Source organism: Hoplias malabaricus, chromosome 2, assembly GCF_029633855.1.
Source record: "Hoplias malabaricus isolate fHopMal1 chromosome 2, fHopMal1.hap1, whole genome shotgun sequence".
Classification (NCBI taxonomy): domain Eukaryota; kingdom Metazoa; phylum Chordata; class Actinopteri; order Characiformes; family Erythrinidae; genus Hoplias; species Hoplias malabaricus.
In genome coordinates this window covers 7,579,532-7,595,640 of record NC_089801.1, presented here as the reverse complement: position 1 = coordinate 7,595,640, position 16,109 = coordinate 7,579,532, and the positions used below count along the sequence as shown (strand labels likewise).

At 40.4% G+C, this 16,109-nt stretch overlaps 1 protein-coding gene across 1 annotated transcript in view; it reads right to left on the bottom strand.

Moving 5' to 3' along the window:
* Positions 1 to 12,563: 12,563 nt before the first annotated feature.
* Positions 12,564 to 16,109, bottom strand: part of lmbrd1 (LMBR1 domain containing 1) — a 117,343-nt gene continuing 113,797 nt past the window's right edge. The window contains exons 15-16 of the mRNA XM_066662133.1: positions 14,161 to 14,252; positions 12,564 to 14,058 (exon numbers count right to left, since the gene is read on the bottom strand). Of these exons, the coding sequence (XP_066518230.1) occupies positions 13,948 to 14,058; positions 14,161 to 14,252 (203 nt within the window). The 3' untranslated portion in view covers positions 12,564 to 13,947. The remainder of the gene's footprint in view (positions 14,059 to 14,160; positions 14,253 to 16,109) is intronic.

Sequence of the window (16,109 nt, the reverse complement as noted above, 5' to 3'; positions counted from 1 at the left end):
GTTCTCCCTGTGTCCGCGTGGGTTTCCTCCGGGTGACTGTCTGTGAGGAGTTGGTGTGTTCTCCCTGTGTCCGTGTGGGTTTCCTCCGGGTGACTGTCTGTGAGGAGTTGGTGTGTTCTCCCTGTGTCGGCGTGGGTTTCCTCCGGGTGCTCCGGTTTCCTTCCACAGTCCAAAAACACACGTTGGTAGGTGGATTGGCGACTCAAAAGTGTCCGTAGGTGTGAGTGAATGTCTGTGTGTGTGTCTGTGTTGCCCTGTGAAGACTGGCGCCCCCTCCAGGGTGTATTCCTGCCTTGCACCCAATGATTCCAGTTAGGCTCTGGACCCACCCCCACCCTGAACTGGATAAGAGTTACAGACAATGAATGAATGAATGAATATTAGTATAACTTAATATAATTTCAAATTCTTATTAGTAGTGATTTATTACACATTAGAGGTTCCAAAATGACATTCAAAACCCAACTACATTTTGGGAAGATACAAAAAGAGTAAAAACACGACAACACATAGAAAACACAAAACTACAAAGGGATGTTTAATGCAGTATTCTGTTCTGTTTTAATGTATCTGTAGTGTACTTAAGTATGTTATTTTGGAACCACTAATAACATACATTAAATACACGGTTATTTTTATCCATAAAAGGATGTTAGTGTCATGTCTTTCCTTTGAATCCATTGGTTTTATATGTTAATATTGTGTTCTATCCTAATGTTTTTGTGCTCTTGCTTTAAGTCTGGGCTACCGTATACGATACGCATTCTGGGTTGCGCAAAAAAACATCTCTACTTGCTTAGTTAGGTTTATTAAAATGGATAGTTCAAAAGAATCTGAGTCTTTTTGATCTTTCTGTGTGTGCTGTAAAAAATGGCCTTGGCCTATTTTTCTTGCCGTTGTATTGGTTTGTTTATCGTCTTATGTGATTACTTACATGTGTATTGATTCTTCTGAGATATTTGGCATTACTGTCTTGTAATGAGGCTAATTTAGCATGGAATTCGATAATAATAAGAATAATGAAGATTGCTGTTATTACATTTGAGATATATCTGATTTACATTTGTCTTATTTCAATTACCGCATCAAAGGATGTTCCACATTACTGGTAATATTCCTATATTTTGCATCAATGTGGAACATTGGCTTTGTCTGTGTACTATATATTGTCTACTTTGTGGAGTGTGACCTTAAGGTAAACCATTCTTCAATACTGTAACAGTTTTAGCCGGGAGCAAAGAGTAACAGTGTTGTCCTTTGTGCCTGCTGTAGTTTAATGTGGCTCAAGCTCAGAACAGACAGTAATGGTGCAGTAGAGAGCACAGTACTAACAATGATCACCGCTCATAGTCAAGAGCCCACTCTGGCCGGCCAGGTGGGCATGTGGAAGCTCTTCAGCTTCAAATTTGTTCATTTACATAGGACTCCTGCCCACAGACAGACGCAGGGAGGGCCAAAAGTTTGTTTCTGAACAAAAACAAATCATTAGATACCAGGAGGCAGGAAGTAGAAATAGGGAGTTTGTCTCCTGTTTACTACGGTAACAGCCTACATTCTTCCTGTACAGAGCAAGGTTTGTATACTATATCTCCAAAGATTTGTAGACTCCTATAATGAGTGAATTTAGCCATTTAGCTCGGCTGTGGAATTGTGGACCCTTATTAACAGGAGTGAAGAAGCTCCATCCATTACCTTTGGGAGGATTTTAATGAACTAATACTAATCCTCTAAAATCATCACCTGACCTCACTCATGTTTTCGTACCTGAATGCAATGAATCAAATCAAACCCTCACAGCAATGTTTTAAAATCTGGTGGAGAATATATTACTGCAGCAAATGGGAGCACATTCCTAATTAATACCCTTCATTTTGGCCATATATTATAGTAACAAAAGGTAAAAATGATGCTCTAAATCCCTCCCAATTAGGGTACATTCAATTATTTCAATAAACCATCAGTGTCCCCAGGCACTCTTTAAACACTGAAGTGAACAAGCTCTTACAGGGAATTCCTGAAATGGCTCTCTGAAGAATTGGTTCTTGTCTTTTTTTCCGAGGCTATTTGCTGCATTTGCTGCTCACAGAACTAATTTAACAATGTTCAGGAATGGAAGCAATAGGGCCACACTGTAAGTATCAATTTCTATTCTGGCGACCTACGACCAAGCAATTATTATCGCCACGACGACAGGTTTTGCCTTCTCTGGGTTAGCAGAAAGTCGCATTCTCGGTAATGTAGACAGTGAAGCAAAAGCTCAATGAAATCAAGTCTGAGAATAGAATGTGGTCATGTCAGAGGTGGATCCAATTATACAGTAAGAATACTCCTTTCTTCTTCAAGTCAATAACGCTACCGACACCTTGGAGTGACTATTTACGCTGTTTGTGTTGGCTTTTAAAGCTTTCGAGGTCCAAAGGGTTTTATCTAAACAGCCATAGGCCTGTCAACATCTTGCACAATAGCAAAGCTAGCGTTGTTGAGTTGTACACTTTTCAAACTAGTAATGAATGTCATTATTGTGGATACCTGAGTTTAGAGTAAGACCAATCCTTGCGTCAATGATATTCGACTGCAGCCGCCCTCAGATTAAACAGAAGAGTTTAAACGGAACGTGCTAATGTTGCTACCAGTCAGCAGCTAGCATACATTAGCTAATCACCTAAATGGCATTTATTTCTAATTGGCTCTCTCTTTCTATCTTCCATTTCCCCCCACACTCTCTCATTCCAGCAGAAATCTCTCCCTATCACATTTTATGCCGCGAGCGGACCTTAATCGGACGGCAGCTTCTGCCCTATTAGATATGAATAATATATAGCTGGAGTGGTGGAGAGAGAACATATAGCAGCCTTTAGGCCATGCTTTGCCAACAAAGGAACTCTTCAAATTCCACACACACACACATTAGATTACTAGCACTAAATAGAGAACTCCAAGAGACTTAAAATGAAATGATGCCGCATGAAGGTAACCTGCTCTGCCTTGCTGTATCCCATAATGAGTGAGGCATAGGTATAAAAGTGAAACAAAGTTAGAATCCATGGCATTATACCAACTACAGTCATGTTGTTTAGTCTAGCAATAACCAAGCTAAGATTGTATGATCTGTATAAGACATACCAGCAATATTATTGAATCTGTTGTTCTAAACCTTGTCTTGCCTAATCTTGGACTTGACCGCATTCTGAATGGAGATATTTATATTTACATTTATGCATTTGGCAGACGCTTTTATCCAATGCGACTTACAAAAGAGGATCTAACATTCAAACTACAGCACAATTTATACAAAATACCTTACATTGAGTGCAATATGCCAGGAAGTAATAAGTGCATTAAAGAAAGATTTTCAGTGCAAGAGATACTCTCGGAAGAGTTGGGTTTTCAAGGATTCCTTGAATGCGGAGAGGGTTCCTGTTGCTCTGAAAGTGCTTGGAAGCTCGTTCCACCAGAGATGAGAATAGCCTCGACTGACCTGTACGGGGGGTTGGCCGTGTTAGTTGGTGGAACGTAGATTTAATAGAAAGAGAATAGCACCTGCCGTATTCTCTATCCAGAAAACCATGCTTTCTCATGGTTTATTAGTTGGGATTAATGTTTAGCAATGAATATGATTTGCAAGGTCACGTTGTCATTTTCTGGTGATTATGAACCATTTTCTGGTGAGAAAACAATACTCAGGATTGTCTCAAAAGTACTAGATTGTTTCAGTCTGGAGAACGTGGGTCTACTGCATCACAGCTCACCTTTAACCGCTATTATATTTTTGTCAGGGAATTTCTATGAGGAAAACCAGATTTGCCAGCAGTGGGTACCCCTTAAAGCAGCTTAAAAGATGCATCTACAGACTTAAGGTTATACAGTCAATTCAATTGAATTTGAAACACTGTATCTGGCATTTTCCAGTGATGCCAAAAGTTAAACAAGTATTTTAGTCTTAATGGGACTGTAACAAACAAGACACAGATATGACCCGTTTAACACTAAAGCACACGCTGATAATACAAGAGGAGTGGGTGGTGGACTGTAAAGCTCCTGTGGAAGTAACTGACTTCACAGAAGCAGGGCTAAGTTGACAGCTCTTCTATACAGGGGCCAAATGTTCGTCTCCAGGAACTGTTTGTGGCAGTTCCCTCAGGAGCACAGGGCATAGAGGTTAAGCTGCCTAAGGGGCGCAGACATGTGCATGCTCTTAAAGTGCAGGTGCTCCTGGGACCACTGGCCAAGACAAGAAAACATGGTGTAAACCAGAGAGCTGTCAGAACATGCTGTTCAAATCCAGCCTTAGCTTGCCTAACTAGCATCCGGAGCCTGATGTCAAGGGAAAGATACCTAACTGAAAATGAGGACGAGGATCCCCCATTGGTTTACACATTAGATCAGGTTGTGACTTGCAGTAAGTCATAGTGCCAATTCAACAGATTTATCAACCAGTTTTCCACAACAATACAAGTTATTTCCATTATTTTCTCCGGTGACTCTTCTCCACATTATGAAACAATTATTAGACAGGCTTGTAGTGACTTGGATATATAACTAAATATATTTAAAACATGACTGCCCCATACGATGGACCCACTCTATGGTGCAGTTTATTCTTCATCTTATAGGTTTCACCTTGTAGAAAATGTTGAGTGACGGAGCTCTATCCAGTATGTGTGAGTGGTGTTTGTGATCTAGAACACTTCCTCCAACATCAGTACCTGGCCTCACCAATGCAAACCTGGCTGAATGCAATCAAACTCTCACAGCTATAGTCTAGTAGTTAGTATCAATTTTCCCAGAACAGAAGAAACACTGCTGTTGAGTACAGCGCAAAAGCAGCTTTTAAAATTTGAACGAATTTCACATTGTGTAAAGTTCTGTATCAATACTAGGGTTTTTCTTAGAATTTTTAGGTTATGTGGAGGTTGTTTAAACTTTAAAAAGGTTCTTCTACCCTCACAAACTGCATTACAAGATTTTCAGAGAAACCAGGTAGTGTCACAGTCACACAGCTCCAGGGACCTGGAGGTTGTGGGTTCGAGTCCTGCTCCGGGTGACTGTCTGTGAGGAGTTTGGTGTGTTCTCCCTGTGTCCACATGGGTTTCCTCCCACAGTTCAATAACACACGTTCGTAGGTGGATTGGCAACTCAAAAGATAATGAATGAATGAATTTGTAGCTGGATGGCTGTTGCTTACAGTCTGAGCTTCAGGTTAGGGTATAAGTTTACCCAGAACTGTGCAGTAGAACTATATTCTCTGGAGCGATGAAGCTCCAATATATAAGGGATAGGTCTGTTGCAATAACCTCAATAAGTAATACCATGCTATTGACCAGTCAACCTAAAGGAATGGCAAGCAACCTTCACCACCACAATGTGTACATGTGTTACACACTTTAGTGTGTGTAATGCATGTTAAATAAGTGAGTTTAAAAAAATTATAATTTGTTAAAAAAGGTTGAGTGTAATTTTTCCCTGCTGTTGGCATCTGATCTGCTGCGGCTTAATGACCGATTGCCAGTGTTCGTTTTATAAAATGGACAAAATGGCAGTAAACCTAGTCACAAAACCAAACTTCACCAGTTTAGAAGCATTTCAACTTTCAACCAATTGAAAAGGGAGAGCCAGCCAATTTAGAGAAGGCAATATACAAAATCTGTGCCAGAAAAGTCACTGTGAAATGGGGAGATGTGAATTTGAGATCTCATCTAGCTACCCATCATCCAGCTAGCGAAGCCCAACCGCCTCCACCAGCACCAAGTAAGAGAGAAGCCTCAAAAGCTACAGTTCAGGCCGGTTCCAGGTGACAGGAGTGTAGCACTAGAGTCAGGATAAATTAAGTAATTTGGGGTGGTAATATCGCAGCACAGAAAGTTCTTTCACCAAGACAGCCCCAGTGAAGAGTATGTTCAAAAATGTTATTCTATCCGGAACCGATATTCCAGCATCACTAATGACTGTGGCTGAATGCCATCAAATCATCACAGAGTAAAAGGGGCAAACTCCCGATACCCTGGATTTCAAAACAGGTGTCTACAAATCTGATTCATAGCATAGCCAAAGAGATAAACAAGCCAGTGCCTCTACACCATGAAGGAGAGAAAGAACAAGTCTACTATGGGATCTATTATGACGGCAACATACAAAAACAGACTGGGGTGTTCTGCCGGTTTCTCAGAAGCTGAAATGCTTGAGGGGAGTGCACTGAAATCTCTCACTAAGCAAGGGGCATTCTCCTGATCCACTGGAGCGCTACCTTTTCTGCCTTTTTTACCCTGAAGCATAGCGGGCAGTGGATGGGGAAGACACTGACAGTGATGCTTTTTGATGTTCCATCGAGCAGCCATGACCTCAAATGCTTTCCAACACCCCCCACCCCCCAACAGCAGTCAGATCAATGGGCAAACAACAAGAAGCACATTTCTGGGGCCAAATGTATGCCATGAACAAAGGCTTAAAACTGAAATATGAAATGAATTAAAAGATCGAAGACAAACAAAAATTACAACAATTGCTAACAAATGAACATGGGATGTTTGCTATAAAACATTTACTTAACGGTTTCTACAAGAGTATGTGTATGTCGTCATTGGTGTTGGTTTAAACGTAATCCTCAATGAATATAAAAATACATAATGTTAAACCTTACTGGACTTCTTCAAAAAATACAATATTTATGTATTAGAGCAGTTTAGACCAGTAGAGCCCCACCTATTGACTTTGGATCAACACTAAAGTAAAACTAGGTAAGAGTTAGTATTTATACTCATGAGTGCCCCCTACAGTTGCGCAATGTAATTCACTTGTACAGCACCATCCTAAAATTTCCCGCCCTCCTCCAAATGTTACATAGTGCAGTTTCTCCAGTGCTGAGCTCAGTATAGCATTGGCGGATGCTCTATTCTCCCTATCACCGGTCAGTTGAGCATCACAATGATCTTCAATCTGTAATTTTAAGGTAAATATACTACTTAGTGTTGCTTTAAACCCTAACTGAATATCGAATTTTAACAGAATTCACGCTGAACAGTTTTCAGTTGTTATGATCTTGTTTGCTTTGCATATTTTGGTAAATATTCATGTAAAAAATGATCATTCACCTTATATTTTCAACTGGCCATTACTTAAACAAACAATCATTTTCTCTAGCTTTTCTTCATGTTGGTAGCAACCAGTTGCACTTATATTTAACAATAAAAAAAAGAGAGAGAGAAAAAAAACCATAATCACTCCTGAGTATCGTTTGCTTCCTTCTGGTGATATAAATGACTTCTCGCTCCTCTAAAGTAGAACATTCCTCCAGCTCTGTAAAATATTTGGATAAAAAGTAAAAGTAGTTCTTAATGCATCTGAATAATGAAAATCTGCTCCACTTAAAATTACGATCACTCTCCCATACTGGCAGCCATTCAAAATTCAGCACTTCCTGCGGACAGCCATAGAGCTCAGATAGTCCGTTATTATATATAGGTCAGCGCGAGGGCCGACTGGAAGCAGCCTTTCTCTGTTGGAGTGAGCTTGACCACAGTCCACAGCTCTAAGTAACAGCCAGGATGAATGAGTCATAACAGACAGCCCTTTAAAAGTATTGTTTGGAGAATCCTCAATGACCCAGAATCCTTCCATTCAATCCAGGATCTTAAACAAAGCCCCCCACTGTTTAAGGAAAGTACTTTTCTCCCTGAGTCTCAAAGCAAAGAGCATATTTCACTCTGGAGATGAATGGAGAAGGAGCATAAACACAATTGCACAGGATTATGGCCTGATATATATATATTTTAAAGGCCTATTCTTTGCAAGGAATTGGGTTAAAACATAAAAATAAACAGTGGGAGGGGGCTTTTATTGGCCCCCAGGTCTGGCAACAATTCACATTACTGACTGTGCCTCATTTTAAAGAAATACAAACCCTGTTGTCACTATATAACTTCATATGTGTAAAAAAAACGGCTTTACATGAAACAAAAATACATTTTCAGCTTTCAGTGAAGCTCAACATCTGTCTCAGTTATGTACTGGTCCATTCATCAGGAGTTTTAAACACTACTCCCTGGTCATTTCTGCTGAAATAAAACATGTAATTTAGACCTCACCAATTCTACTCATTAGCTAGCTCTCCCTAGACACACAAACACACACCCCAACAAAAATCCACCCACCAGCAAATGTGAGTAAGCACATCTAACTACCGCTTCTTTTTGAACCAATGTAGCACAGCACCACAGTTGGAACAGAACGCTAACTGCCTGGATCTGTTTTGCTGGCTAACAGATGACTACGCTGGCTAGCACTGTGTTTTTAATGAGGAGTTTGTGCATTTTAAAAGATTTAAATTTGATTTGTGGCCAAAGTTTTGTCCTCCAAATGTGGGGGAAAAAATTATTTTAACCATTGATATTAGGGTGACCAGATCTGAGTTTCTGAGTTTTGAGCTTTGTCTGACGTAAACAAGGACCACTGACGTGCAGACTGACCAATTAAATGTTTACAGAGGAGGTTATCGACCAATAACGGTAGCTCTACAGTCAGACCGTCCAATCAGAAGATTTCAGGCTACTTCACCACGCCCCCTTCTCACTCAAGCAAACCAATCTAAGTAGGGGAGGGCGGGACTAGTTTGTGAACGAAACGCTTCTCGAAATTCTATGTAAGCTCTAGAAAAGCAAAATTTATTGAAACTCCGCCCGGACATTTTGAAAAACAAGTCTGAAAATGAGGACATGTCCGGGTAAAAGAGGACGTCTGGTCACCCTAATTGATATGCTTCACCAGGCTCTTAGTTACTGGGTAGAACATGCTCAAAACACCAGAAGGGGAAGGGGAGAGTTGGGTCAGGAAGGGAATCCAACATAAAACCTGGATTGGAAATTGAATGTGAAACTTGTAAAGATCTGTTATTGCAACACCTAACAGGGACCTCCAAAATATGACAAAGACTATCATTGCCCTCCTCCCCATGTTCCTTCCTTTACCACCAAGTGTAACATTAAGCTACTTCTGAGAATGCGTGTGACGCTATATCACCAGGAAATACAGCACAGTACATGCATTACCATTTCAGATTGAGATTCTTCTCAGTTTTAAACACCCTAGTGTCAGAGATTCTGAATGAAATACATTTTTAAAACATGGCCGCCCCATGTATCAGACCCGCTCTATGGAGAACTAATTACTTCAAGCAAGGGCTAGACGTTCATTTGGTTTTTCACCGCAGAATGGGTTGTATATTCAATAAACTGTTCACTACATGTTGTTTACCACTTTTTAGTATCTGCTTGTGTTCTCCCTGTGTCTTTGTGTGTTTCCTCCCACAGTCAATAAACATGTACGTGGGGGGACTGGCTGTGATGCCCTGTGTTGACTGGCAGGATGAAGCAGTTACAGAAGATGAATGAATGAGTAGCAACTGCTTTATGAAAGGTTAAACGAATGCTGGTCACTAGGGCAAGAACATGAAGAGAGTTTGAACACATGAAGCAATTTACTCCCCACTCAACCTTTCTGGCCAATTACGACAAGACGACAGTCATTTGTTGTTGTTTTTCTTTCCAAACACTTTGCCATCTGCCGAGAGAATCTGGCAGCCGTAATAACAAGGCTCATGAATCAGAACAGCTGCTCCAGGTGAGAACATGAAACGCACACAGGACTGTGTGTAGCAGCGCTCTGATTGGCACAGAAAGCCACATCAGCTTCCAATGCACTTACCTGCAAGTTCACCGGACTGATATTCCAACTGCTCCACAACCACTTTCATCTGCAGTGCAACATAATGAAATACACTACACACACCAATCAGTCATAATACTCAGACCACATGCTTGTGTCTACAATCACTGTCCATTTGATCAGCTCCACTGACTATGCAGATGTCCCAGAACTAGACTGTAGCCCATCTGTTGCTGTGCACACTTTGGTAGCCCTCTTTTCACCCAGTGCCTTTGGGTGGTGAATCAGTGCTGCAGTGTCCAGTGACGTGGTGATGAGTTAATGTCTGTTGCACTGGTACGAGTGGATCAGACACAGCCAGTCTTAGTCGTAGACATTGCATCTACAAACTGGACCAGTGAAGTAGATGTGTCTAATAGAGAATAGTGAGAGGGACCGTTTAAAAACTCTAGCAGTACAACTGTATCTGATCCACTCGTGATAGAACACATACTAACACCACCACATCGGTGCCGCTGCAGCACTGAAAATGATCCACCATGCAAATCATACCTGCTCTGTGGAGGACCATTGAAGAATGAGGGTAGAAACAGAGAGGCTGATTAGCACAAGCATGAAATGATATGGGATGCAGTGGTATTCTGTTCTCAGGAGGGACAGATGATCATCCAGTACCTTTGGGATGAGTTGGTGATCAAGACGCAATCATCCGTTATCAGTACCTAGTGTCACTAATGCTTTCATTGCTGAGTGCCATTAAACCTTCACAGGAATGTTCCAACACCTAGCGTAAAGCCTTCTCAGAAGAGTAGTAGCTGTTACTGCGGCGAAGGAAGACAGACAAACATCTATGAATAACTTTAATATCAGAACCAATGTTGGCTGAGCAAGTGTCCAATAACCTTGGCCATGTGGGTGATTGCAAGAAGCACTTTTTTACTGCAGTTAACAGCTAACCACTCAGAAACGAAGAATACATGAGCTTCTCTCTCTGAGATTAGATGGCTGATAGTTTTCATCTGTAAATTAATTATGAACGAATCCATAAATCTTTCAACGCTACCACGAGGGTAACTGTAACATCTAACATTTTCTTTGAGAATGCAGAATGAAGTTAATGGTGTAGAAAAAGAATACATTTAGAATACTGGTTTTACATGTTTCAGTGGCTCTTATTTAAAGCTGGATTTATTTATTTATTTATTCAAAAGTCTACATGGTACAGGCTCTGAGATGTAAACAAAGCCATTCTGAGTGGTTTGATATTAAATGGTTAATTGTAGAGACACCTACTGGCTGTAGAATTGACAGGAAGCCAGCGTCGCGATGTGTACAAAACAAATACCGCCATTTTATATAATCCACAGTAGTATGCACTCTGCAGAAAATGGCGGCTCTCAAAATATATAAACAAAGCTCGGTGGACATTTTGCTATAAAACGACCACGTTCCATTCAGCCCTGAACACGTTGTTTGGCTTAATGCTTTTATTCCCTTTATCAGGTAATGAACACTTAATTTTACTTAAGTAATCAATTGGTTTCATTAAAATAATCACGTGCGCTGTTGTGTTGAATTCAGTGGCGATTGCTCTAAGACTGCAAGGGAAGCTCCACAAAGTTTAATAGCGAAGTGCAGCGAATCGAGACGCGTGATTGGATAAATGCTGGGCTTTGTCCCGCCCATCGGACGCTCAGCGTCTCTGGGGGTCTATGGGGCAGTGGGCTGGCCTCGGCTGGCCCGGACGCTCAGCTTCTGCATGATGATTGGATGATCTCTCTGAGGCTGAATCCCTTTTTGATTGACAGCGAAATGAGCGAATCAGCTAGTCAAGTCCCTGGAAAAGACGCCTTGTTGGTACGACAGGGTCTACGGAGGGTAGAATTTACGTATAAATAAACCGACACATTTAATGATGTAGGCCGAAATTGAGCTTCCCCTCCTTGAAAGATCAGCATCCGCCACTGATTGAGTCATATCTACAGCCACATAAACTCATGGTATATTTATATAGCTCTATTAATTTTATAACCTAAATTAATCGAGTGTTTATGCATACAGTAGAATCACATTTTTAATATAACTATTACTAATATAAATCGTCCGCGTCCCTGCACCAGTACATTGGGATCCAGACTTTAGAGACAGCGCCGCCTGCTGGCTCCCACCAACACCACCTCAAGCAGCGTCCCAAGCTTTCCCAGGACTCCTGTCCCATCCAAGTACAGGCCAGGTTAAAACAAACTGTATTTATATTCATTTTAAAAATTAAGAAAGACACATAGACCAGGCTGAACAGAAACCATATGACTGTAAAACAATCATCCATAACATTAAAACGACTGGCTTCTTTCTACACTCCTTGTCTATTATATCAGCAGTGATATTGAGGAGTTTAAAAACTCCAGCAGCACTGCTGTGTCTGATCCACTCATCACAGTAACACACCACCATTTCAGTGTCACTGCAGCGCTAAGGATGATCCACCACCCTCATACCTGCTCTGCTGGGGTCCTTTAGGGTCCATGGCCATTGACAAACAGTGAAATGGGACTGACAAAGTATGCATAGAAAGAAATAGACTAAAAGGTGTAATTGTAGAACTACTAAGAGCATGTCTATAGTCAGTGGAACACATTAAATAAATAAAAAACAAGAATTTAGAAACAAGGAGGTGGCTTTAATGTTATGGCTGATTGATTCTGTATGTCATATAAACCAAAGGTTTCAGCACTTCCACAACTGTAGTATCTTTTCTGCTCCTGTTCACACAACAGTAATGGCTTCCTGTGAGTGTTGTCCAGAAAATACTGCTGCTTTAAAGCCACTTGAAAGAGTTATTTCAAAGCAATTTGCAATCGTACACAAAGCTGAGCTTAAGAACAACACACACATAATTTTTGGTCTTTATTTAATGATTTAACAACATTTCAAAAAAGGCTCAATTAACACAGACATTCAGAAATTCCAAAATATTCAACGCCCTCTTTCTCATGTAACTTAACATTGTATTTCAAACTCAAAAGCAGGTAGTATAATAAAACCACTGCTGGAACAAAAAATATCTCTAAGCATTGAGCAGTACACAGAGATTAGAAAGCATTCACACAAGCATAACCTTAGTTTGTTATGTACGGTACCATTATGATTTCTCTGATTACGATAATCAGAGGAGTATTTGTATTTTACATAAGAGTCATTACTGGACCACCCTCATAATTATAGAAACACAGACAGCGTCAGGATGCTTTTAAAATAAATAATCAGCATTGGAAACATGCCACTCTCCCTAGCATCATAAATCTGGATTATATCCCAAAAAATCCAGAGAAAGTCAACATTTATTCATCTGCAATCTACGTTTGGTTTTATTCCAAGGACTTTTAAAGCTACAGTAAATAATGTATGCTAATGCACTGCTTTTGAAATAGTTGCTAAACAAATCTCCAATACTGAAAAAAGGTCACATCATTTATGTCTTCACATAAATATCCAGTCTTCCAAAAATACTGATACTAACCCATGGACTGAAATATGAAACATTTGGATATTTGGGGTTTCATTGAGCACAGGGCAATCTTACAAACTGCAGCTTTAAAGAAGAGAGGGACCTTGAAGTTTATTCATTGGTCCAAATAACGATGCAGCATGCACATAGCCTTATATCTGTATTGTTAAAAAAAGTTAGCATATTAGCTCATTATTTTTGACCACACAATGGTTAGGATTCACACCGTCAAGAAATCTTTATGCTGGTACAACACATTTAAAACTTATTCCATTCTTATTCCATTCTGGGTCTTTTTTGTGTGATTTAAATAATGAAATTTACAACCCTTAAAAGTTAAATGTGACCTCCTGACCCCCAGGTTTATGATTGAAGTGATCATTTAGCCAAAAGGCCCTATTCAGCTACCTGATGAATGTATACATGCCTAAAAATGAAGGTGCCAAATGGGTTCTTTGGAGTTCTGATAGAGAAGAAACCACTGTTAGTGCCTTGAAAATATTCTCAAAATACAGTTCACTGATGAGCTAATGAATGAAGAACTAAACGATGTACCAATTGGGTTCCAATTTTCCCAATAGCTCTGCATTTAAGCCAAGAATGTTTCAGCCACCTTTATTTTTAAGAACATATAACAAAACTGATAAAAAAAAGACACATACAATGAAATATCAGTTATCTCAACCAAAGCTGTAAATGTAAATAACGTCAGAGGAGTTATAAGATCCAGTGTGCAACAAGTAGAAAAACACTCCGAGTCTAGATCAATGAGCTTTGCCGTATTAGTGAACATACTCATCATCGCTGAGATCAGAGTCGTCTGCTTCCACTTCACCTTCAATCACTGACTTCTTCCCTTTGCAGCATGACACCACTAATCCAATCAGGAAAACCTACAAACCAGGAACATTAACTCAGACACTCCATTTTGTGGTGATTATGTGAAGTGTAACACAGAAAAAAAGAAGAAGAAAACGATGATATGATACACTTACTGCAAGAAATGCCCAGCTGCCAAAGTAGTAGATGGTGCTGAAGAACCAAAACTTGTGAAGGAACAGGTACGATCTGGTCACGGTGCACTGATCTGTAAAACAAAATCGAGATAGAGATTGTATGTATTCGCAGTACAAAAAGGACACCAGCGATAGTTCTGGGTCTAACGCCTGATTAGCCGAGCCATGTTTGGTAGGAGAACTTCCCACACCTCTAAGAAGCTGGTGGCATGTCCCACCTCTCAAAAGGTACAGTCACCCAACCACATATTCCACCAAAAAGAGGTTAAAAATAGCTACAAAATGATAAAATGTGCCACTGAGCACCAGGCTGAATCCATGCAAATGAAGTGATGTGTAGCATGCCCTGCTGTACCCTCCCACCACATTTTTGGCACATTAAACATTGTTTGCCTCACGTCACGTCTGGTGGCGTCTGCGCTGAACTAAACAGACTTTTTTTTTTCTTGCCGTATTCCCAAAACAAAACAGGATGTTAACAGCATTTACACTGTAACAGGTCGGGAAAACTGATCTGGAAATGCGTGTGCAGGTTAAAAGCCATTGCTATAACATTTCATATAAAGGACTTGAGCATGTGCAGATGTTTAGATGTTTACAGGGGTCCTGCGGATACGAGGGGAAGTCACATTCAGTAATGCTGAGCTCTGAAATGGCCTGTCCATTTTGGAGAGTCATGGAAACATCGGTCTAAAGCAGTCAAAACCCCATGAAACGTCCATGTTATTTGCAGGACCCCTGAGGAAATGGAAAAAAAAAGGAGCACAGCCTCAGGGGCAGGACCCACAGCTGGAGCACTACTTCCAACTGCACTGGTCGTCCATCTCATTTCAGCAGCATGGAGGAGGCAATAGAACTTATTGTGTAGTGGCCTCTGAGTGTCAGAGAGCTAGTTTTATCCACTCTAGTTGATTGTGAGGCACAATAAGATGAGGAGCAAGGCATGCTGGAGGCCCCTCATGATCTAAAACCCACATAGAGGATGTACAATCTACTTAATGAAGGTTGATGGAACTTAAGAATTCTCTGCTGGAGAAGCTCCTTGAATAATACAAAAAAATACAGCAGTTATTCTTGTTTTTGGAGTTTTTTTTTTCATGCTCGTTCAGGTGCTACACTAATGAGGCTCTCTCTAACTTCCTCAAACTGCTGAATAGCAGCAAAACGAAACTTTTCTTGGTGAATTGACTTGATTAAAAACCCACTACACGGGTCAGAATGCAGTGTTTTTAAAGGGTTCAAGGTGCTGCACTATAAGCGTTTAGCAGCATTTCGGTAACATCCGAGTGCCACTGTTACAGCACGCTCTCAAGGGAAAGGGCTAGGATTTTTAATCATCACAATGCAGCATCTGCTGAAATCATGGCCATAATGAAACACTTAATGGGATCCAAGTGGAGCCGTCACAAATGGGAGGAAAATAAAAAAGCAAAGGAAAGAACAACACGCTCAATCACACTTAAGCAAGACCGATTAGGCCCTAATTTCAGCTCTAATTTGTTTTCCTTTTTTTGGGTGGGAAGCACACATGCCTGTGCACTTAAAGGAGAGCTTAATATACAGTGGTATGCAAAAGTTTGGGGACCTCTGCTCAAACCGAATGTTACGCTGATGATTCTTTTACAGAGATGGTTTTATTTTTTTATATAAAGAAAATATTAAAACACGACCCGTGCTTAAGTCAAGGACTATATTTGACTAATAATTCTGCACTAAAACATACTGAAAAATGGTGTGTTAAGTTAGTTTCCAGCAGGAAATCTATTATCTTATTTTCTCTTAGTAAACCAACAAACATGTCAGTGTCCAGACAACTGCCCCAGGACCATTTATGACGGCTTAAGGGATCATCTTCCCAATATTGTTTGGCCTCAGGTCAGGTTTAAATTTTAAGCAATTTGGCTTTTGGCCTGTGTTTACTTCAGCTG